The sequence below is a fragment of the Podarcis pityusensis genome (genome assembly GCF_964106645.2).
Source record: "Podarcis pityusensis genome assembly, chromosome: 1".
Lineage (NCBI taxonomy): Eukaryota > Metazoa > Chordata > Lepidosauria > Squamata > Lacertidae > Podarcis > Podarcis pityusensis.
The window spans coordinates 5714659-5739515 of record NC_138028.1 but is presented as its reverse complement, the minus strand read 5'-3'; the positions used below and the strand labels follow the sequence as shown (position 1 = coordinate 5739515).

Here is a 24857-nt window from a genome sequence, read left to right as displayed (position 1 = left end):
AATTCGGAAATGTTTAGTAAAACTAATGAAATGAATAGAGTTGAAAAATATAAATAAAAAATGAATGAATGAAAGAAAGAAAGAAAGAAAGAAAGAAAGAAAGAAAGAAAGGATTTATGTAGTTCTGTGTAGGTATGAGATTTGCAGAGATTTTTTTAAAAAAATCATTTGCTATTAAAGTTTTTCTTGCGTAACATTTACAGAGAATCTGCACACCTTTGTGAAGAAGGTTCTTGCAGTCCTTTGCGGTAAGCTGTGGCTGTTCAGCATAAGCACAGAAAGGCACAGAACCTTCTGCCTTATTCCACCCCCCCCTTTTTTTTTAAAAAAAGCTTTTTCCAAAGGATGCAAAAGTTCTGGAGGCTGGGACTATCAATGGCTCTGAGTCCTGATGGCCAGGATCTGCCCTCCAGACCTGGAGACAGTAATGATTCTGAAGACCAGTTTCTGCAAATCGCAGGAGGGGAGAGATGCCCTTGTGTTTGAATCCTGATTGCGGCTGTTCCACGGGCATTTGGTTGGCCACTGTGAGAATAGGTTGCTGGACCAGGTAGACTGCTGGCCTGATCCAGCAGTCTTTTATGTTCTTATGACCCATTGAAGTCCTCAGCTTTTAAAAAATCAGCTGCGTGCACCAGCGTGTCAAATGGATTTGTGTCGCCGTTCTTTGACCTCCAAGTACAGTGGACGCTGAGGTTGCGAACGTGATCCGTGCGGAAAGCATGTTCTCAACCCGCAGCGGCGCGTCTACGCACGCGCGGGTTGCGATTCAGCACTTCTGCACATGCGCAAAGCGCAATTTAGTGCTTCTGCGTGTGCACGACCGCCGAAACCCGGAAGTACCGTATTTTTCGCTCTATAAGATGCACTTTTCCCCTCCTAAAAAGTAAGGGGAAATGTGTGTGCGTCTTATGGAGGGAATGCAGGCTGCGCAGCTATCCCAGAAGCCAGAACAGCAAGAGGGATCGCTGCACAGCGCTCCCTCTCGCTGTTCTAGCTTCTGGCTTAGCCGTGCGAAGCCTCTTCCGGGCAGGGAGAGCCTTCATCCCACTGCCCTGAAGAGGCTTTGCACGGCTATCCCAGAAGCCAGAACAGTTGCGCAGCGATCCCTCTTGCTGTTCTGGCTTCTAGGATTCAGAATATTTTTTTTTCTTGTTTTCCTCCTCCAAGAACTAGGTGCGTCTTAAAGTCTGGTGCATTTTATAGAGCGAAAAATACAGTAACCCGTTCTGGTACTTCCGGGTTTCGGCGGTCCGCAACCCAAAAAAAACACACAACCTGAAGCGTCTGTAACCCAAGGTATGACTGTAAACTTCTCGGCTTTTTTGGAAGCCCACTTTGAATGATTTCTGTTTGCCCCTTCCCTTCTTTACAGGAAGGAGGGACAAACGGGAAGTGAGTTCACTGAGCATGTTGACTTTTCTGTTCCTTCTCGGCCTCTTAACACAGCTCGCATGGCCATTATTTGCTCTTCCCCGCACAGGCTAAAAAGCGCACTCCTGGGTCATGTTTGATCTGGCATGGATGCACATGCACGAACCCCCAGGTCTTGCCCGACAGCCGCGCACCTGTGTGATCTGTTTCATGACTTTCCCCCATCCTTCCTCCCTCCCTCTCTTAGGTGCACATAGGCTACCTCCCTAACAAACAGGTGCTGGGACTCAGCAAGCTGGCAAGGTAAGAACCTCCAGGTAATTAAAGTAATGCTGTTTGCTAAATTGGATTGCCTTGAGTGGAGTGTGTTTAGCTGCATAATCTGACCCTTTTCTAAGTCCCAGGAAGCTGTGCTATTGTGTGTTAGCCTCCTAGTCTGGGGCAAGACTCACCTGCGAAAAGGATGCTTGCAGCTGTGAGCCTCTGTGCAGAACACATCAGTTCATGACGAACGGATGCCCTGACAGACTGATTGTGTTAGTGCTACGCTGAATTCCTCCCTGTGCAATTTTGATAGGTGTGTTGTTGTTGTTTAGTCGTTTAGTCGTGTCCAACTCTTCGTGACCCCATGGACCAGAGCACGCCAGGCCCTCCTGTCTTCCACTGCCTCCCACAGTTTGGTCAAACTCATGCTGGTAGCTTCGAAAACACTGTCCAACCATCTCGTCCTCTGTCGTCCCCTTCTCCTTGTGGCCTCCACCTTTCCCAACATCAGGGTCTTTTCCAGGGAGTCTTCTCTTCTCATGAGGTGGCCAAAGTCTTGGAGCCTCAGCTTCAGGATCTGTCCTTCCAGTGAGCACTCAGGGCTGATTTCCTTCAGAATGGAGAGGTTTGATCTTCTTGCAGTCCATGGGACTCTCAAGAGTCTCCTCCAGCACCAGAATTCAAAAGCATCCATTCTTCGGCGATCAGCCTTCTTTATAGGCCAGCTTTCACTTCCATGCATCACTACTGGGAAAACCATAGCTTTTACTATATGGACCTTTGTTGGCAAGGTGATGTCTCTACTTTTTAAGATGCTGTCTAGGTTTGTCATTGCTTTTTGATAGGTGTATGTTGGCCAATATTACAGCCTTCTTTTTTTCAATTTTCAAAATTAATTTTCCAAATTTAAGTCGAACACACAAAAAGAAAAAACAATACAGTATTAGAAATACAAACATATAAACACCTTACTGATAAAGGTCCAATTTAGTTTACATTGTTAAATGACATCCTCAAATCCCTCCTGACTGACTTTCAGTCATTGTAACAGTATTCCAATATCTATTTTCCAACAAAATTTACTTATTCTAATGTCTATCTTCCTTCCTTTTCATAATATTTTCAGTCCATAATGTTATAAAATTTGACATATTTTAATCCTCGGCCAATTTGGTATTTACAAGTGATTCTACTTATGTTATATTCGAATATCTAGCTAAATAGTCTGTCAGGGAACTGCCATCAGTGTCCGAGGGAGAGAGCAAGCTCCAAAGGGATCCCAGAGAGCGTCCCGGGAGTGGGAGAGGCAGCCCGTCTTCTGGGGAAGAGAATCAACGTAGCTCCAGTGGAGAAGGGGGGCAGATGGGGGAATCGGCGAGGCGGTCCCATGACTCCTTGCCGGGGACCAGCGGGGAGAGGAAGGGTCCTCCGCTGCCTGCCTACGCCCTCCTTGCGCAGAAGGCTTCCGTGCAGGGAGAGTATCATAGAATCATAGAATCATAGAGTTGGAAGAGACCACAAGGGCCATCGAGTCCAACCCCCTGCCAAGCAGGAAACACCATCAGAGCACTCCTGACATATGGTTGTCAAGCCTCTGCTTAAAGACCTCCAAAGAAGGAGACTCCACCACACTCCTTGGCAGCTAATTCCACTGTCGAACAGCTCTTACTGTCAGGAAGTTCTTCCTAATGTTTAGGTGGAATCTTCTTTCTTGTAGTTTGGATCCATTGCTCCGTGTCCGCTTCTCTGGAGCAGCAGAAAACAACCTTTCTCCCTCCTCTATGTGACATCCTTTTATATATTTGAACATGGCTATCATATCACCCCTTAACCTCCTCTTCTCCAGGCTAAACATGCCCAGCTCCCTTAGGGAGGAGACTTGGCGTCAAAGAGCTTCTTTGCTGGAAGAAGTTTAAGAAACACCCACTGACGGATTCTGCCAGCGATTGAGACAGTCACGGGCGAGTGGCTGCCCGGACAGGAAAGGTTCACTCAGGCAATCCAGCCAGGTGTTTGCACTGGCTTACGCACGAGCAACCCCTAGAACCATTACATAGTCCTTAAATTTCTTCCACTCTTCTTGATGTTCCTCTTCCTTCTGATTGCAGATTATTCCAGTCAGGTCGGCCAGCTCAAAAAAGTCCAACATCTTCATCTGCAATTCTTCCACTGTTGGTGTTTCTTGCGATTTCCAATTTTTGGCTAACAAAATTATTGCTGTAGTTGTGGCATACAAAAACAATCTAACATCTTTTTTGGGCAATTCCAGTCCTATTATTCCAAGTAGAAAGGCTTCTGGTTTCTTAATAAATGTCTATTTTAACACTTTTTTCAATTCATTATAAATCTTTTCCCAGAAACCTTTCACCTTGGGACACGTCCACCACATATGGTAAAAGTGCCTTCTTTTTCTCTACACTTCCAACATGAATTATCATTCGTATGGTAGATCTTTGCTAGTTTTACTGGGGTTAAGGACCATCTACTCTTTTCATAATAGTCTCTTTTAGTACAGTGCATGCGATAAACTTAACCCCTTTCTTCCACAACCTTTCCCAATCTTCAAACATTATATTGTGTCCAACATCTCTTGCCCAATCTGTCATCACAGATTTAACTTGTTCATCCTTTGTTTGCCACTCCAACAATAAATTATACATTTTAGATAGGTTTTTGACATTAGGATCTAACAACTCCGTTTCCAATTTGGTTTTTCCAATGCAAAACCATTTTTCTTGTCAAGCTTATACAATTCATTGATCTGAACATTACAGCCTTTTTTGCCACTTGGTTAAAAGCTCGTCTGCCCAGGCACTGTGTTTTAGTTGAAACAGCTTTCAAGGCTCCTTAGTTTAATGTCCTTTCTTTGCCTTCCATCTTTTTGCTGTTGGTCATTACATATCCATAAGCTGTGCGGATAGTTTCATTTTTGTGAATTGTCCTGGGATTTTCTGATACAAATTCAATTATAAAAAAATGATTTAAAATAGCAAACTACATGCTAACTTCTTTAAACAGTAAGCCCTCTGATCACAATTTGGACTGATACGGGACTCAGCTACATTAGTAAAAAACAACAACCGACATTTCAAATTTGTTATAAACATGCAACACCAGATGGCGCCAGAGAGCAAAACAAATTTGGTGTGATTTTTACATAGCGTTTTTTTTCTTTTGATATAACGATTAAATTTCTGACTTGTTTATAGTGTTTTCCCCCTTGTCTGTAGATCCACTCGTGGGCTGCACTGCTTATGTTGATTCTCCTGCTTTAATCAGCATCTTGATTAAATCTGACCTCCCACATTTCTTTACAGCAACTGTTTGCTGGTTTGATTTGATTTCTATACCACCCAATATATTAGAAATGTCTCTAAGCAGTGTACAAAAAAACCGAAGCAGCAACAAGGAACTCAATTTTTTTTTGCTTACAAAAATACAGATGTAAATATAAAACTGTAACATTAATACAAAGTTACTAATATGTGTAAATCAATATCAATTCCTTTTCCTTCTAACCCACCCTCTGGGTTCCCACTAAGGGTCCAAACAGCCTCTCAGCTCACCCACAAAAATCTCACCATGACAAAAGTTCCTGGAAACAGTGGACATCACCCCAGATTTGCTTTTTATGGGCAGGCCATAAAAGGTAGATGGTTCTTACTGCCCATAGCTGCCATTCAGCGCAATCCCACACCCAGTTCCAGCTGCAGCAGAGTGGGAGAGGGGCTGTTGTGCTATTGGCCTGGTTGGGGGTTCCCCAGAGGCGAATACTGGTAGCGCTGTGGTCTAAACCACTGAGCCTCTTGGGCTTGCCAATCAGAGGGTTGGCGGTCCGACTCTCCACCACGGGGTGAGCTCCCTTTTCGCTGTCCCAGCTCCTGCCAACCTAGCAGTTCGAAAGCATCCCAGCGCAAGTAGATAAATAGGTACCGCTCCGGCGGGAAGGTAAACAGCATTTCCATGCGCTCTGGTTTCCGTCACGGTGTCCCATTGTGCGTTTCCGTGCACTCTGGTTTCCGTCCCGGTGTTCTGTTACGCCAGAAACGGTTCAGTCCTGCTGGCCACATGATCCGTAAAGCTGTCTGCGGACAAACTCTGACTCCCTTGGCCTGAAAGCGAGATGAGCGCCGCAACCCCAGAGTCGCCTTTGATTGGACATAACAGTCCAGGGGTCCTTTATTTTTATCTTTACGCCCGATATACCTGATTGGCCATGTTGGAGCATCACAAGAGACCTGCTGGATCAAGCCCATCTAGTCCAGCATCCTGCTCTCACAAGAGCTAGCCAAATGCCTGTGGGGAAACCCAGAAGCAGGATCTGACCAGAAGAGCCTCCTCCCCTCCTGTGGTTTCAAGCAACTGGTGTTCAGAAGCACTGCTGCCTCTGGCCATGGAGGGAGAGCAGAGACCTTGATAGCTCCATGAAACAGGATGCAGTGCTGCTCTTTGGTTCCTCAAACCTTGTGGCAGCCTCTCGCCTCTTGTGGTGTAGTGGTTAAGAGCGGTGGACTTGTAATCTGGTGAACCGGGTTCGCTTCCCCGCTCCTCCACATGCAGCTGCTGGGTGACCTTGGGCTAGTCACACTTCTCTGAAGTCTCTCAGCCCCACTCACCTCACAGAGTGTTTGTTGTGGGGGAGGAAGGGAAAGGAGAATGTTAGCTGCTTTGAGACTTCTCAGGGTAGTGATACTCCTTCATGGATCACTGCCTTTGCCATGGCGAAGGAGCTTGAATAACTCAGAGAAGCTATGAGCTATCATCACTTCCTGGCAAAGAGAAGGGGAAGAAATGGAGGCAGTGAGAGTTTTTACTTTCTTGGGTTCCATGATCACTGCAGATGGTGACAGCAGCCACGAAATTAAAAGACGCCTGCTTCTTGGGAGAAAAGCAATGGCAAACCTAGACAGCATCTTAAAAAGCAGAGACATCACTTTGCCAACAAAGGTCCGTATAGTTAAAGCCATGGTTTTCCCAGTAGTGATGTATGGAAGTGAGAGCTGGACCATAAAGAAGGCTGATCGCCAAAGAATGGATGCTTTTGAATTATTGTGCTGGAGGAGACTCTTGAGAGTCCCATGGACTGCAAGAAGATCAAACCTCTCCATTCTGAAGGAAATCAGCCCTGAGCGCTCACTGGAAGGACAGATCGTGAAGCTGAGGCTCCAAGACTTTGGCCACCTCATGAGAAGAGAAGACTCCCTGGAAAAGACCCTGATGTTGGGAAAGATGGAGGGCACAAGAAGCAGGAGGCGACAGAGGACGAGATGGTTGGACAGTGTTCTGGAAGCTACCAACATGAGTTTGACCAAACTGCGGGAGGCAGTGGAAGACAGGAGTGCCTGGCGTGCTCTGGTCCAGGGAGTCACAAAGAGTTGGACACGACTAAACAACAACAACAAGGATAGTCATAAAGTGGGATATCCGATCCAAACTCCTCCTCCTCTTCTTCTTCTTCCTAGCCTCAATTTCTTTATTTTCTTAGTTTGCTACTGACATCAGTGGGGACTTTCTGGCCTTGTGGCATTTGGTGATTCACTTCTCTCTCGGCTTTTGACTTTCCGGGTGCGGGAACTCTGGAGGGCAGCCTGCATATTTGCTGGCTTTTGTCCGTCTCCGGGTGAGCAAATGCTGAAATGACCCTCCAGCGTCTCGCCTGCCTTGCGGCGCTTGTCTTCATCCTCAAGTGTAGGGAGGGATTCGCTTCAGATGCATTTATCGGCTCCCTGCTCCAGGCCGATCGATGGCTTTGCATCACTCCACAATTATCCCCAAATTGCACAAGCACAGAAAGGACTTTTGGGCGAGAACAGTCTCTCGTGTCTGATGCTAATAACGGCACTGAAAACATGTCATTTCCTGCACGTCTCCCAGCAGTCAATAAATCGCTAAACAATGTTCACCAGCTTGATTCCTGGCCGGTGCCAGTGATGTCGTGACATGACTGAGCTTCAGGGCTAGAGTTTAAATCTTGCTCTGGCCATTTACTCACTGGGTGGCCTTCGGGAAACAGCTGTGCTGTTTGCCAAATCTGTAATATGTGGAAGGAAACAACCCGTACACACAACAGCCCTGTGAGGTATGTCAAAGCAGTGGTTTTCAAAGCGTGTGGCATGCCACACTGGTATGGCAGGAGATAATGGTGGGACGGTTCAAGCACAATCAAATACAGATTTAAACATTTCAGTATGGTATCATTTTTATTATTATTTGCAGACTATGGATAAATATCTTTTCAAAACAAAAGCAAGAGCCATAACTAGTTGCATTTTCCAATATATTTCTATTTTAAAATTGGTGTAGTGCAAACAAATTTTTATTCCCAAAGGGTGGCCCAGAAAAAAAAAAAGGTTTGGGAAACACTGACTCAGAGAAACTGGCCTGAATACTCTCAATGCTTTGTGGCTTGGCATGGACTTGAACCCAGGTGTCCCCATTTTATTTTATTAGGATTTTTAATTTTTAAAAATTAAATTTATTATACATAAATTTAAACAGTACAATACAATACTGTACATACAGTACATATCATATCATATCATACGTACATACCGGCAAACATACGTTACTTATATACAAGCCCAACGCAGACACACCATCAGTGTTTGACTTCCAACTCTTCTCATTGTGCTATTTTACAATCTATTAATCTGTACGCATTTCATTTTTATTATTCTGTTTTCTAGACGAGTTTCGCTATACGTTTCCTCTATTTTCTAGATCCATTCTATGTCTGTCAGGAGATCCACCTTATCCATATAATTTTTAAGATATTCTTCGAAAACCATCCATTCCTTATTAACTTTTTGTATAGTGTTTCCTCTTACTCTCCCTGTTAACTTTGCAATACAGTCGACTTACATATCCCTCTGGATACAGAATCTTCGGGATACTTCCGGGTTTCGCCGTGCGTGCACGCGCAGAAGCGCTCAGTCGCGCTGTGCGTGTGTGCAAAAGCGCGCCTCTATTTACGTTATTTTCGGAGTGCGAACGGACCCCCGGAATGAATTAAGTTTGTATCCAGAGGGTCCACTGTATGTAAATATTTAATCATTTTCTCTAACCAGTGTGTGAGCTGGTTATTTTAACCCGGACACCCTCTCCATCCACTATGCTGGCACAGAGGACTTAGGAGACTTGTGGGTGCTGCCTACACTGACTGGCAGCTGCTCCCTAGAGATTCAGAGATGTCAGAGGCCTGCCTGCCCCTGGTGCGCACAGAAGCATCACATACAGACCAGGCCTCTGAATCTTGCTTGCTGGGAACTGGAGCAGAGAGAGGGGTTTATTGCCTTCCGGTGGGCTCCTGCTGGAGAGGCGTTGATGGGCGCAGCATGCCTCTTGATCTGATCCAGTAGGCCTCTTATTCTGCTTTTCTGCTCATTCACGCAGAGCTTTGATATTAACTATACCTCAATGGGCACGTGAATGGCAGATGCCAGGCTCTGCGATATGGCTGGACGTTTGTGCCGACAGCTGCCCTTTGGGGCTTTCTCCTTTTCCTTGGAAACTGAACTGCATTAATTTGCGGATGTACTGCTTTGGGTCGAAAGGCCTCGTGCACCACAGCCCCACTCACCCACACACCCACCGCCGTTCCCTTCGTACGCATGCAACACACAACTTGGTCTGGCTTTTAAGAGCTGCTTCTTTCCTTTTGCTCTGATTCCTGGCCTAGTGTCATTAAAAAAACAAAAACAAAAAACTGAGCAATCTTGGGAGAAAAGCAGTGACAAACCTAGACAGCATCTTAAAAAGCAGAGACATCACCTTGCCAACAAAGGTCCGTATGGTTTTCCCAGTAGTGATGTATGGAAGTGAGAGCTGGACCATAAAGAAGGCTGATCGCCGAAGAATTGATGCTTTTGAATTCTGGTGCTGGAGGAGACTCTTGAGAGTCCCATGGACTGCAAGAAGATCAAACCTATCCATTCTGAAGGAAATCAGCCCTGAGTGCTCACTGGAAGGACAGATCCTGAAGCTGAGGCTCCAATACTTTGGCCACCTCATGAGAAGAGAAGACTCCGTGGAAAAGACCCTGATGTTGGGAAAGATGGAGGGCCCAAGGAGAAGGGGACAACAGAGGACGAGATGGTGGGACAGTGTTCTCGAAGCTACCAGCATGAGTTTGACCAAACTGCGGGAGGCAGTGGAAGACAGGAGGGCCTGGCGTGCTCTGGTCCAGGGGGTCACGAAGAGTCGGACACGACTAAACAACAACAACAAAGTCTGCACCAACCTGCTGCCCTGCGCTACAATTTAAAACACTTAATTGATGCAACAAAAAACAGCATAAAATACAGTATAAAACGTGAATAACAATAAATTCAGAATTAAAAAATCAATTTAGGGGGGAAATCCATCCAATAAACATTAGATGATCACCAGGGCTAGCTGGCTAAATTAGTCCTATTTGGGCCAGTGAGGAGACCAGGGGAGAATTAGCTGTGGGATCCCAGAGCGGGTAATCTTCATAAAAAGGGGAGTGGGAGGGAAGAAAGGGGAATGAAAGATCAGGCTAAGTTCAAATTGAAAGCCAGGCGGAATAGCTCTGTCTTACAGGCCCTGCGGAAGGAAGTTAAATCCTGCAGGGCCCTGGTCTCATGGGACAGAGCATTCCACCAGGTCGGAGACATCACTGAGAAGGCCCTGGCCCTGGTGGAGGATAATCTGACTTCCTTAGGGCCCTGGACCTCTAAACTATGATTATTCATGGACCTTAAGCCCTCTGCTTAAGGTTTGGCAGCGTTTGTAGAATTGTAGAGTTGGAGAGGGATCCGATGGTCATCTAGTCCAACCCCTTGCAACGCAGGAATCTCAGCTAAAGCATCCATGGCAGATGGCCTTTCCTCTAGCCTCACAGAAACAGGATCACAGGTGTGAACCTGGCTTTCACCCAGAACGACCTCCCCCAAACCTGTAACAATACCGTGAAGCCGGTATTCTTACAGTCAGTAGCTATGGAGGTTTCCAAGACTGCAGCCTCCATTGACCTTGGAGCTTTGGGGGCTGATTTAGGGGAGACAGCAAATGTGAGAAGTCTGTGCTTTCATTTTGCTACTTCATTGATTAGCCAAAGCTGGCTTTCGCTTCACCCACCTTGCTGGCAAGGAAGCCCAGATAACTTTGCACAAAAACCCCACACCTTCTCTTTGTCCTATTTTATTTAAAGCCACTTGTGGCTTTAAATCAGGTTTGTCAACAGGAGAAGAATAATCTCTCCTAATAGGATTTCTCGGACTAATGTGTCGGGTTAGTATACTTAGGGGCATGATCCTGGAACAGTAAATAAATACTTCTTTTTTTTACTTTGTATTTTCGTGCGGATTAAATTTTGGAGCTATAATTGGATCAATGCACAGTTTCCTAAATGCTTTGCCTGGCATTCTCATGAAAGGGCCTGGGACAGATTTTTCTGTGATCTCTCTCTCTCTCTGTGCTATTTCTCACCACTGAGCAACGACCCTGGTTGCACCCAGGAGGTACAAGAAGGATTCAGCCTGGAGCTGAAAGCAGCACCTTCTGCTCACCCCCTCCAAAACTGATTGGTCAGGTGGGACCCCCGTCTAAATATGCTGTTTTAAGAACTGGAAGCTAAAAGGTGTCTCCAGAGGCGCGTACGTCTGGATTGACAAGCAGGCTAGAAGAGATTGCTCCAGTAACTTTTTGACCTTGCCAGTTGGTATGTTCTACACCTGCCCATCTACGAGCTCCAGACACTTTGCAAATCCCTCCAAAGAACTCTTAACTTCTGGCTCTGCCTAAACTCAAATCCCCCCGGTTTACTATCCCTAGTACTTTAAGACTCCCATAAAATTACCTGGCTTAAGTCTAAACTACAAGAAAGAAGATTCCACCTAAACATTAGGAAGAACTTCCTGACATTGAGAGCTGTTCGACAGTGGAATTTGCTGCCAAGGAGTGTGGTGGAGTCTCCTTCTTTGGAGGTCTTTAAGCAGAGGCTTGACAACCATATGTCAGGAGTGCTCTGATGGTGTTTCCTGCTTGGCAGGGGGTTGGACTCGATGGCCCTTGTGGTCTATTCCAACTCTATGATTCTATGATTCTATCAAAAACTTCACTCTTGTGGCCTTATCCCCACAACACCTACTCACTATGGACCCTACTAAAGCAAACAGGCTAATTGGTCAACGTCTAAAAGATATCGAGCATCAGAACAACCTGGCCACTATGAGGAAATTCTGCCCTTGGTATGTTCATTTTCCACCTCTCCATTTTGATTCTCTGGCCCCATATCTGCACAAACTTATTATCCCAAAATACAGACGTGCTTTTGCATTTGCAAGATTGGATGTTTTGCCATCTGTGGTATTGAGGGTCGATTCCAAAAGATCCCGCCTGAGAAACGTCTTTGCCCCTGTGGAGATGGTAGCACTGAAACAGCGGCACACGTCCTCCTGTCTTGCACTCTCTACAAAGACTTGAGGAATGAGATCCTCACCCCACTTGTACTAACCATCCCAGGGCGCACAACCACTGCCACAGTGTGCTTTCTTCTATCAGATCAAAATGAGCAGATAACAGCAAAGGTTGCTAGGTTCATAGCAGGGGCAATCAGAATAAGGGCCACTGACTGACAGCTGATTCAGGACTTTAAATTGTGCTTTTATAGCAAACTTCCTTTTCTGCATATAATGTTTTACTGTTGCTATGGCCATTGGCTAATGCGAATAAAGTTTTTGCAAATCCCTTTGCGTGATCTAGGTTGGTGGGTCTGTCTCTACCCAACCCAAGCTAAGAATGTTTGAAGTCCTGCCCATTTTCATGGGAGTGACGAAAGTGTGCCCATAATTCTCCTATTAAAATTAAGGTCCCTTGAAAGAGATTAGCATGGGAGGGTGTGTCCCGATTCCGGGAATTTACCTGGTCTGGTCTAACTTGATTTCTTGGGATGGTTTACAGGTAGGACCATAACAGGAAATTTGTGTGGTTTATGATGGGGGGGGGGGATACCAAAAAAATGGGGATAAAGTGTGTTTTGGGGAGGGAGTCCTGTTTGTTTTTATTGCTTATCAATTAATTTACATTCCGTCAATGCCCAAAGCTTGCTTTTTTTGTATTCATAAGTTTGACCTCTGCTTTCAAATCTACAATTTGAAAGTGCTGTTGTAACAGAACGCTGCCTTCTCTTTTTCTCCCCTTTTTAAATAAAGGATTGTTGAAATCTACAGCAGAAGATTACAAGGTGAGTAATCCTTTGTGCTCTACCTAATGATATCTCTCTCTATAATAAAAATGGAACAGTGTCATCGCATAGCCCTGCCTCATCGCTACCCTGGAATTGCATGAAGTCAGGGTGGGGTAAGGGAGCAAACCAGTACTGGATTTACGTATAAGCTAAACAATCTATAGCTTGGGGCCCCACTCTCTTGGGGCCCCCCAAAAAAATTTAAAGGAAAAAACCTGGATGTACATTTCCAAAATATAGGATTAAAAACAAATAAAATGAAACCTACATACAGCAACAGTGTTTTGTGTTGTGTAGGCTCCTATGATGTAAGCCATGGGCCCTGCCTGCTAGCCTGCTCCCTCAAATATCACTGGTTTGCTCATTTCTATATATAGGGTGCCTACATTCTGCATGGACTGGTTGCAGGGCAACATGCGGCTGCAGACTGCAGTGCAGCACAGTTGAATACACGTCAAGCTGTTGCACCTGTTATCTAATATTACAGAGTGCTTGCAGACGGATGATCAGGCAGCATAGACTAAGGGTATGAGTCTTATGCCTACTGGTTGATTTCATGTAATACATAATTTATTTATTTTGATCCCATGATAAAATTACTATTAATATACTTCTTCTTAATTGTATTTCAGTTCAACAATTACTTTGATAAAATACATAATTTTCTTACGTGCCAATGGCTTGAGATACCTGTTAGGTTCATAAATTACCATATAGCATATATTCAACACAAAAAACAGCAGCAATTTGTTGTTGACAAAGGACAGCTGGACATATCAAGGGCCCCATGACCTTCAGTAGCTTAAGGTCTCATCAAACCTATATCCATCAGATAAGTGCTGGAGATGTAATGAGGTTGAGGGTAGGTTTTATCATACGTGGTGGACTTGTAAAACGGTTTTGGGAAATGATATATAAAGGGGGGGAAACGTTTAAAAGTACCTTTCCAAAAAAAAACTAGAGTCCTTTTCGTTGGGGATAATTCAGAGGGGGATTCCCAGGTGTCAAAAAAGACTATTTATGTACACTACTACCGCAGCCCATGTTTTGTTAGCCCCCAAATGGAAAACGAGCGAGGTCCCAACCAAAGAAGAATTGCAACTTAATCTGATGGAATAGGCGCAGCTTGCAGATTTTAACATATAGAATAAGAGAAGAAAAAGAATGCACGTTTAAAGAAGACTTGGAAAATGTTTACTGAAAATTGTGTTCATTGAAAAACACTGGTAGCATTGAGATAAATTCAACACTGAAAGTAAGTTCTGGTGGTTGTAGCAATGGATCACTGAATGGTTTAGTTCATGTAAAAGATGCAGGGGTGTATGGTATGCAAAATGAACCATGGAAAGAGGTTCAAGAAGGGAAGTCATTGATTGGCGCTGTGGGTTAAACCACAGAGCCTAGGATTTGCCGATCGGAAGGTCGGGACGCGACGGGGTGAGCTCCCGTTGCTCAGTCCCTGCTCCTGCCAACCTAGCAGTTTGAGAGCACGTCAAAGTGCAAGTAGATAAATAGGCACCGCTCCGGCAGGAAGGTAAACAGCATTTCCGTGCGCTGCTCTGGTTCGCCAGAAGCGGCTTAGTCATGCTGGCCACATGATCCGGAACCTTGGCCAATAAAGCGAGATAAGCACCGCAACCCCAGAGTCGGTCACGACTGGACCTAATGGTCAGGGGTCCCTTTACCTTTAAATGAATATTCTGAAATGTAATCTCTGCCCCCAGTGCTTTGAAGCATTGCTGCCCCTCCCAAACAACCCTTCCTTGACTTGCAGAGACGTCCCGTAAGAGTTACAGATCTCTTTCCCCCGCCCCATTTTCTTTCTTTGCTGCAGTTCAGGAGCGCCTTACGAAACAGATTGCCATCGCCATCACGGAAGCCTTGCAGCCTGCGGGTGTCGGAGTGGTGGTTGAAGCGACGTAAGCATGCGCAGAGCTCTGCTGAGTTACCCAAGAGGGGAGAGGGCTCCTTCTCTCTCCTGGATGGCTAGGGGTTAAATGTTGTGGGTGGGAGGGGCATTGCTCAGTGGTTTAGCATCTGATTTGCATGCAGAAGGTTATGAGTTCAATCCCAAAAACATCCCCCGAGAGACTCCTGACAGAAACACTCACCCCCTCCGAGAGCTGCTGTCAGTCAGTGCAGACAGTACTGAGGTAGAAGGACCAGTGGTCCGACTCAGAATAAGGCAGATTTTTGTGTTTCTAAGGAAGTCAGATAATCCTCCACCAGAGCCAGGGCCTTCTCAGTGATGGCTCCGACCTGGTGGAATGCTCTGTCCCAGGAGACCAGGGCCCTGCAGGATTTAACTTCCTTCTGCAGGGCCTGTAAGACAGAGCTATTCCACCTGGCTTTCAATTTGAATTTAGCCTAATCTTTTATTCCCCTTCCTTCCCTCCCCCTCCCCTTTTCATGAAGATTACCTGCTCTGGGATCCCACAGCTAATTCTCCCCTGGTCTCCTCGCTTGCTCAAATAGGACTAATTTAGCCAGCTAGCCCTGGTGATCATCTAATGTTTATTGGATGGATTTCCCCCCTAAATTGATTTTTTAATTCTGAATTTATTGTTAATCACGTTTTATACTGTATCTTATGCTGTTTTTAGTTGTTGCATCAATTAAGTGTTTTAAATTTGTTGTTAGCCGTCCTGAGCCCGGTTTTCTGAACCGGGAAGGGCGGGGTATAAATAAAAATTTATTATTATTATTTATTATGACAGACTTTTTTAAAAATGAGAAAATATTGTCCTCAGTCAATGTCCACCAACCTTGTTGGCTTTAAAAGAGGGTAAGGCCCAGAGGTAGAATTATTATCAATTTACGATGGAGTGGAAGATTCGCAGGCTAGGAAGGACTTGGTCACAAATTTATTGACAGCTGCACAAATTAGGATAGCTAGGAAGTGAAAGGGGCAAGCAGAATATAAAATGGAAAAATGGTATAAAGAGGTGTGGGATATAGCTATTAACGATAAATCAACGTGTGCCATTAAGGTAAGAGGGGGAATATGCAGGGGACATGATTTTGAGGCGATATGGAAGGTGTTTGTAGAATCTGTACAGTCATACCTCTTGTTACGTTCGGTTCAGGTTATGTCTTTTCAGGTTGCGTCCCGCGGCGACCCGGAAGTACCGGAAAGGGTTACTTCCGGGTTTCGCTACTCGCGCATGCGCAGTCGCTCAAAATGACGTCACACACATGCACAGAAGCAGCGAATCGCGACCCGCGCACTCGCAGATGCGCAGACGTGGGTTGCGTTCTGCTCATGTTGCGAATGAGGCTCTGGAACAAATCCCGTTCGCAACCAGGTACCACTGTACTGTTAAAATGGAAAGGGGTCAAACTATTGCAAGAGATATTGATATTTTGGGAGTTTGGATAGTTACAATGGAATGGTCTCGGTGATGGGGTGCATATTTTTATTCTTATTTATGCATGATTATTACTTTGTTAGGGACGCGGGTGGCACTGTGGGTTAAACCACAGAGCCTAGGACTTCTGATCGGCGGTTCGAATCCCCGCGACAGGGTGAGCTCCCGTTGCTCGCTCCCTGCTCCTGCCAACCTAGCAGTTCAAAAGCACCTCAAAGTGCAGGTAGATAAATAGGTACCGCTCCAGCGGGAAGGTAAACGGCATTTCCGTGTGCTGCTCTGGTTCGCCAGAAGCGGCTTAGTCCTCCTGGCCACATGACCCGGAAGCTGTACGCTGGCTCCCACGGCCAATAAAGCGAGATGAGCGCCGCAACCCCAGAGTCGGTCACGACTGGACCTAATGGTCAGGGGTCCCTTTACCTTTACCTTTATTACTTTGTTTAAAAAAGAAAAGAAAAAGAAAAAAGGAGGCAAGGGAAGCTGCAGAAAGAATGCAGTCGGTCAAGGGAGCTGCGGACTCAAAAAGGTGGAAAAACTATATGATGGGTTTAAAGGAGGAGTAGCAACTGTTATGGAGGAGAGGCCTATCAATGGCTACTTGGCACAATATCTAAGCTTTGCCTTCACAGTTGGAGACAACAATGCTTGTATATACCAGTGGCTGGAAACCACACAAGGGGAGAGTTGCTCTCCTGCTCAGATCCTGCACAGGGGTCAGGGCTGTCTTAAGCATATGCGGGGCGGGGGTGCAAAGATCCCCCCGGCGTGCTGGCGCCGCCCAGGTTGCCCAGTCCCAGGCACGCAGGAGGGCAGAGCTGGCCAGCCGCCTCAGTGTCTCGCTGGCTCGGTCGCCCCCGAACTCATGGCGCAGAGCCGCCCGCAGTAGAAGGGCCCACCGTGGCGCTCTGACCAATGGGCGGGCTCTTCCCCGGACTCAAATCTCAGGCCCCAGACTCTTGGCCTGGTGCCCCTGAGAGCCCGGCGCCCGGGTGCCCTGCACCCCTATGACCTATGGGTAAGACGGCCCTGACAGGGGTTTCCCCACAGGCAGATATCTGGTTGGCTGCTGTGAGAACAGGCCTGATCCTGCAAGCTCTTTTCATGCTCTTAGCTCTGAAACATTTAATTATGTTTTTTTTTTTGCTGGGGATGTAACTGTCTCCAAGGTCTTCCAGCGAGCTTCATGGCCGTGCGAGGATTTGAACCCTGCTCCCCCAGGTCCTAGTCCGGCACTCTAACCATTTTGCCACGCTTGCCTGATGGCATCTCCTTCTTCTTCCTTTTCCCCGCAGGCACATGTGCATGGTGATGCGAGGGGTTCAGAAAATGAACAGCAAGACTGTAACCAGCACGATGCTCGGAGTATTCCGGGAAGACCCAAAGACCCGGGAAGAGTTTTTGACGCTCATCCGCAGCTAAAACTGTGCCATCTTCCTCCGGACTGTCTTGTCTGCTGTTGGTTATTTTGCTGCTTTCTTCCCTCCTCTCTCTCTCTTTCCGTAAAGTAACTGTCCATTTAAATTCCCTTGTTTTCACTTTTTATTGGTTCTGTAAAATGTTCTTTATGGCAAGTCCATTGTGACCCTTCATTCGCTCAAGGCAAGCTGACCCCCTATTTGGGAGGTTCCAAATACCGTATTTTTCGCTCTATAAGACGCACCAGAACACAAGACGCACCTAGTTTTTGGAGGAGGAAAACAAGAAAAAAAATATTCTGAATCCCAGAAGCCAGAACAGCAAGAGGGATTGCTGCGCAGTGAAAGCAGCAATCTCTCTTGCTGTTGTGGCTTCTGGGATAGCTGCGTGTAGGAGTGCAAATGGCCAGAGGTGCAGAGGTGTAGATTGATCAAGAATCATATCAAAATAGTTTAAACCCAGTCAACGCAATGCTTTCATTGCTGACACAGATGGCTTACTCTATATCTGTTATAATTCCTCATAGCAATCCCACCTGATCACTACATCTCTGGCCATTTGCACTCCTACACTGCGCAGCCTGCACTCACTCCATAAGACGCACACACATTTCCCCTTACTTTTTAGGGAGGGAAAAAGTGAGTCTTATAGAGCAAAAAATACGGTAACTGTCCATTTCAATTCCCTTGTTTTCACTTATTATTGGTTCTCTAAAAGGTTCTTTATGGCAAGTCCATTGTGACCCTTCATTCGCTCAAGGCAAGCTGACCTCCATCTGGGAGGTTTCAAATAGTCTTGAAAAATGTTTTTTTCGGCCGATGTCCTCTCACAACGCTGTCCATTGATTTCGGTGGATGGATTGAGTGGGATTTTACAAAATTTATTCTGCTTCTTAAGATCGTTTAAAGCGCAAGGACATGCTTCTTCAGAAGGAGGGAAAGCGAAACCCCTTCTTTCCAAATAACTCACAAAATGCATCCTTCCTTCAAGGGGTGGAGCAAAGGCAGGCAACCCAGGGGCCACAATCCTTCACAGGCCAACCGCCCAAGGGGCCGCACGCCAGCTGTGATCCCTGCATTGCCGGGGGTTGGACTAGATGACCCCTGGGGTCCCTTGCAATAATTCTGCGATCCCATGAAGGCCTTCTCCCCAGACTGAGAACTCCTCCCTGGTTTCCAACACATGGCCAGCCACGGTCCTTTCATGGGAACATTTTTCCGTGCAAAGAGTCCCGTCCCCTTTCTCTTAGGTAACCAAAATGCCACCATCGTCAGAAGTGGCTTGCTGCAGTCTACACGGAAAATTTATGGAAGGGATGTTTTGTAAACCCTCTTTTAATTAAGGAAAGATGGTGCAGTAACTGGAAGCAAGTGTTGAGCAGACTCTAAGCCTCCCCCTCCCTAAGCCTGTCTGATCCACTTACTCAAATCATTTGCCAGAGCTTGGATCGGTAAGTCAGTAAACCGGGGACCCCTGGGCCTCTAGAAGTCATTGGGCTCCAACTCCCACCCATCCCAGCCAGCTTGGCCAATGGTCCCAGGGATGAAAGCTGTCAGGAAAGGGCAATAACCAGGAGCAACTCCCATCCAAGGAAAGGTTGCAGCATTTGCGTGTCGAGGTCCCCAAGCCACCCCCTCAAATAACACACAACTCACATGTAATTTTTGTTTGGGATTTTGGCCACAACTTTATTAAAATACAAATTTTATGAGTGGTTGCTTAGGCATTGGTTAAGACTATCTGTCCCCCCCGCCTGGGGACAGAACTGACATCCGAACTCCATTGGATGCCAGTGAAGGGAAAACAATATTGGGGAGCAATGGAGCTGAGTCACAGGCCCTCAGCGCTCGCCCGCATGCTTCCCAGGGCTTGCCGGCCCTGGTCCCTCTCCAGGGATTTGGATGAAATCGTGGCAAACCCCTGGATTCCTTTAACAGAATTCTCTTTCAGCAGCAGCATTGGAGGGGCAGGCACAGCCTATCCTTACCCCTCCTCCAACCAATTGATAACCAATGCCTAACCGCCAACCTTACAAGTTGTGACAATTTGCTATGTAGGCAAAACCCAAATGGCACAAGCCAATCAGCCGGATGGACAAAATTCCTACCAGGCCCCTGCCCCAACGGCAGACGACCCCATGACAGGCATAGGAAGATCAAGTAAAACCTTCCAAACGCAGGCCGGGTGGGCGGGAGATTCGGCTCACGCAGCGAAAGAGAAAGCCTCAAGCTGCGTGCTCTGAATTTAAACAGTTCGGTCCCTCCCACCAAATTTGCAACAAGTAAAGTCCTCCAGCAACACAGCCATCCAATTAAATGCCAGGGTAATATTTATAACCCTACCTGGCAACAGAGGGGTGACTCAGCGGACTCCACCGCAACACATGCTCTCACGCTTTGGGACTAAACTGAAAAAGCGAGTGAGGCGGAAGTTAACTTATGGAACTCATTGCCACAAGAGGCAGTGTTTGAAAAAGGATTAGACAAATTTGTGGAGGAGAGGGCTGTGGGCGGCTGCTCGCCATGGTGGCTTTTCTTTGCCCATGACTGTTGGAGGAGAGGGGAGAGAGCAGAAAGCCCGTCTGGATTTTCCACAGACGCTCCCTTTCTAGGAAGTGTGCGAAGCCAAAATGGCAACCTGGCCTTTTCCAACCTGTTGTTGGCCTTGGAAATCCCATCAGCACCAGCCAGTACACCCAGTGGTCAGGGCCGATGGGCCTTGGCGGTCCAACAAGATCTGAGATAAGGTTACCAGATTTTTTTCAATGAATCTGGGGACACTTTTCAACTTCAATGGATTCTGTCCGGGGACTGATTTGTAAATCTGGGGACTGTCCCTGGGAAACAGGGATGTCTGGTAACCTTAATCTGGGAAGCCCTGGGATGAGGAAACTGGTGACCCTCAGCCTTGTGCAACGAGGGAAGAGGCAGGACCAGAGCATCCTCACTTTTCCCTTGGGGACAGAGCCGGCGTCGTCCCTGTCCAAACTGCGCTTTTTTGTTTCGCCACAGAGTCCTTCCAATATACCTCTTAACTGGACTTTTGGAAAACTTCTCTGCTGTCTCCATAAAGGCGAACCGGTGCAAGGGAGCGATTTATTCCTTCTCCCCCCGTACCACGAGCAAAAGGAAGTTCCAAGCGGCTCGCACCCTTTGTGGCCTTAGAATTTGTTGACCTTACAGCTTGGCAAATTTGATATTTACGGGAAGCTTTGCTCCCCATGGCCTCATCCAGATGTTTGGGGCTACAGTCTGGGGCGGATGGGAGTCGTAGTCCCTAAACAGCTGGATGACGGCAGGGCGAAGAGGAAGGCTTGCTTATGCCTCTTCTTTTGTGGGGGAAAAGTGACCCTTAGCCAACGTTTTCCGTGCCCAGTCTGTACATAAATAAATGCAAGCCATGCACAGTCCGTCATTGTGTTTCCCCCTTCTGTCAAGCTCTGTTCTATTTAAAAATATTAAAAGATAAATACAGCCTTGGTCATTTTTGGGAGACTCTCTGCTGTGTGATTTGTGAGTTCAGCACTGGCGATCTGTACCTGTGCTTTTGGGACACATGGGCCAGGGTGCTGCCGCTACCATGTGTATCTGTGGCAGAGCTTTCCAAACTGTGTGTTGCGGCATGTGTGTTGTGTCGGTTGCAGAGTGTCGGTGTGTCATGCGAACACTCCCGGGGCTGGAAAAAGGGGTCAGTTTAACCTTTGCTAGTGAAACTGAATGACTGTGTTACGAAATTATGCAGGCAGGTCTGAAAAGTGCGTCACCAGCACGAATAGTCAGGAAAGCTCTTGTCTTTGGGGTAGAAAGTTGTGCAGCAGCCTCCAGGTGTGAGATGAAGTGGGTGCGCCATCTCAATATGGACTTGGAGAAGGTTCACAAAAGGGGATGGAGCGACTCAAAGGTTGTAGCATTTGGATCTTTTCACAGAAAAAGCCTGGAAGAGGCGGCATGTGAGGAGTCGATAGAACTGCCAGGCAAAGTGGCTAGAGAAAAGCTTTTCTCCTGATAACATTAGACCTGGAGGGCAGCCCAGTAAGCTGAATGTTGGAAGTTTCAGGACAGATTTAATAATAATAATAATAATAATAATATATATATTTATTTATACCCCACCCATCTGACTGGGCTCCCCCAGTCACTCTGGGCGGCTTCCGACAAAATATTAAAATCCAATAGTCCTTCAGGTATTAAAAGCTTCCCTAAACAGGGCTGCCTTCAGATGTCCTCTAAAAGTCTGGTAGTTGTTTATTTCATTGACATCTGATGGAAGGGCGTTCCAAAGGGCAGGTGCCACCACCGAGAAGGCCCTCTGCCTGGTTCCCTGTAACTGCTTCTTGCAGGGAGGGAACCGCCAGAAGGCCCTCAGAGCTGGACCTCAGTGTCCAGGCAGAATGATGGGGGTGGAGACGCTCCTTCGGGTATCCTGGACCGAGGCCATTTAGGGCTTTGAAGGTCAGCACCAACACTTTGAATTGTGCTCGGAAACGTACTGGGAGCCAATGTAGGTCTTTCAAGACCGGTGCTATGTGGTCTCAGCGGCCGCTCCCAGTCACCAGTGTAGCTTGTTCACACGGTACATGGTTGAACTATGGAACTCCCTGCCACAGGAAGCAGTGACAGCCACTCAATCAGTTGGCTTAAAAGAGGGTTAGACAAATTCAGGGAGGAAAGGGCTATTGATGGCTACTAGCCCGGATGGCCATGCTCTTTCTCCACAGCCGGAGGCAGCGATACTCCTTCATACCAGTTTCTGGAAACCACAGGAGGGGAGAATGGCTCTTTTGCTTGGATCCTGATTGCAGGTTTCCCAAAGTCATCTTGGTGGCCTCTGAGATGTTGTAAACAAAATCTGCCCTTCTTCCCTTATGGGGTATCCAAGAGCCCATATAGAGTCCTTACGTAGATTCCCTATTGGTAGGAAAAAATAACAGAGGCCAACCAGAGAATATTGAGAAGCAAAGCAGCTAGTAAGCTTGATCTTTATTGATCTGTTGCAACAGGGTGCTCCCCTCAAACGCAGGAAAGGAGGAGGAACCCAGAACAATGGCGCGCAAGGCCTTATATAGACATTTTAAATTCCCTGCCCTGGAGCTCAAGACCACCCCTCCATACATCATACATACAGCACAGAAGGGGTGACACCCAAGACCACCCCCCACATACCTACATCACAGAAAGGGCGGTCTACAGGAAATCTGAATCCTTTGTTTACCTGTTTAATGGTCAATTGATTGAATTGCCTGGGGAGCCTGGCCAGTCTTTTGTAATGATAAATACTTGTTGTCCGACTCTTCGTGACCCCCTGGACCAGAGCACACCAGGCACTCCTGTCTTCCACTGCCTCCCGCAGTTTGGTCAGACTCATGCTGGTAGCTTCAAGAACACTGTCCAACCATCTTGTCCTCTGTCTTCCCCTTCTCCTTCTGCCCTCCATCTTTCTCAACATCAGGGTCTTTTCCAGGGAGTCTTCTCTTTTCATGAGGTGGTCAAAGTCTTGGAGCCTCAGCTTCAGGATCTGTCCTTCCAGTGAGCACTCAGGGCTGATTTCCTTCAGAATGGATAGGTTTGATCTTCTTGCAGTCCATGGGACTCTCAAGAGTCTCCTCCAGCACCAGATAAATACTTAGCAATGATAAATACTTAGTTCCTGAGTCAGGTCACAGGCTCACCCTATTCAAACGCAGACATACCCTTAAGACAAGATTTGTGAAGGAAAAGACAATGGGAGGCTTTTCCATTTTCCTTTGACCTTGCAAAGAAAACATTTGCTCAGTTTGGGAATCAAAATGGTTTCAGGTCGGTCTTCCTGTGCTGATCTATGTACGTGCTTGGTACATTTAACATATATCTAAGACCTCAAAATTCCTATCACAGAGAACAGGATGCTGGACGAGATGGGCGACTGGCCTGATCCTGCAAGCTCTTATGTTCTTAAGGGACAGACTTGATGCATAGGCCAGGATATGACCTGAGGTTTATCCCCAGCTTTTTGACTTTTGTAGGAGAGCCCGCTGCCATTTCTGAAGACTTCTTAATATCTATTTCTTGAGTGCATTTAAACCAGCCCCAGAAAGGATGCTCATTTTCTCCCCACCCCCAACACTATGCCTGCACTTCTTCCAGTTCATTGGGTTATTTTCTCTCTGTTTGAATCTTTTCCCCAAACCAGATTGCCATCTTTTTAATTTCATTTGAAGCGGAGAAGTACCCCCAGAGGCAGGAAATGGTTCATTTTGTTCATCCAGGAAGAACGGACACAACTGCTTCAGAAAGCCGCAAAGTAACAGAGGTTTAAAAACATAAAAAGCAGTGTCAACATTAGGCTACTCAAACACCGCTGTTTGGCCTAGCTGTGGCATCTAATACTCTTGAGATTACCCTCTACCTCCTTGTTTTTGTTCTTTGTTCAGATTTCTTGAATCCACAAATGCTGACCTTTAATTCCCTGAAGAGCCTGGATTTTGTAGCAGGTGTTTCTCGTGAGCGAAGGAAAAGCAAAACTTTACACTCCTACCCCCTGACACACACACATGCATCTTGCCTTTCAGTCCACAATTTGCCCATATTTACTGTGGGTGGCACTGTGGGTTAACCACTGAGCCTAGGACTTGCCGATCCGAAGGTCGGCGGTTCGAATCCCCGTGACGGGGTGAGCTCCTGTTGCTCAGTCCCAGCTCCTGCCAACCTAGCAGTTCGAAAGCACACCTGTGCAAGTAGATAAATAGGTACCGCTCCGGTGGGAAGGTAAACGGCATTTCCGTGCGCTGCTCTGGTTCGCCAGAAGCGGCTTAGTCATGCTGGCCACATGACCCGGAAGCTGTACGCCGGCTCCCTTGGCCAATAAAGCGAGATGAGCGCCGCAACCGCAGAGTTGGTCACGATTGGACCTAATGGTCAGGGGTCCCTTTACCTTTACCTTCACACCAACCCTGCAAGGAAGGCTAGGAGGAGGGACATTTGGTGCTCCAGATGTGGAGAGACTCTGGTTCCCCAATGTCATAGAATCAAAGAGTTGGAAGGGACCCCCAAACCTCTGCATTTCCAGAATCTCAGCTAAAGCACCCACGACAGCAGTCCCAGGGAAGATGGGAGCTGTACTCCAACACCATCTACAGGTTCCCCATCCCTTGGATACGATGGAAGAGTGATGGACCCAATTTTACTTACTGGCTGGGCTCTGACCCAGGTGTCTCTCTCATCCAAACTTAACATGTCAAATGACTGATG

At 46.8% G+C, this 24857-nt stretch overlaps 1 protein-coding gene across 1 annotated transcript in view; it reads left to right on the top strand.

Annotated features, from left to right (window-relative positions):
* The window catches only part of GCH1 (GTP cyclohydrolase 1), a 49693-nt gene extending 28575 nt beyond the window's left edge, over positions 1-21118 (top strand). The window contains exons 3-6 of the mRNA XM_080992791.1: positions 1622-1677; positions 12813-12844; positions 14682-14766; positions 17508-21118. Coding sequence (XP_080848917.1) covers positions 1622-1677; positions 12813-12844; positions 14682-14766; positions 17508-17634 — 300 coding nt within the window. The 3' untranslated portion in view covers positions 17635-21118. The remainder of the gene's footprint in view (positions 1-1621; positions 1678-12812; positions 12845-14681; positions 14767-17507) is intronic.
* The last annotated feature ends 3739 nt before the right edge of the window (positions 21119-24857 follow it).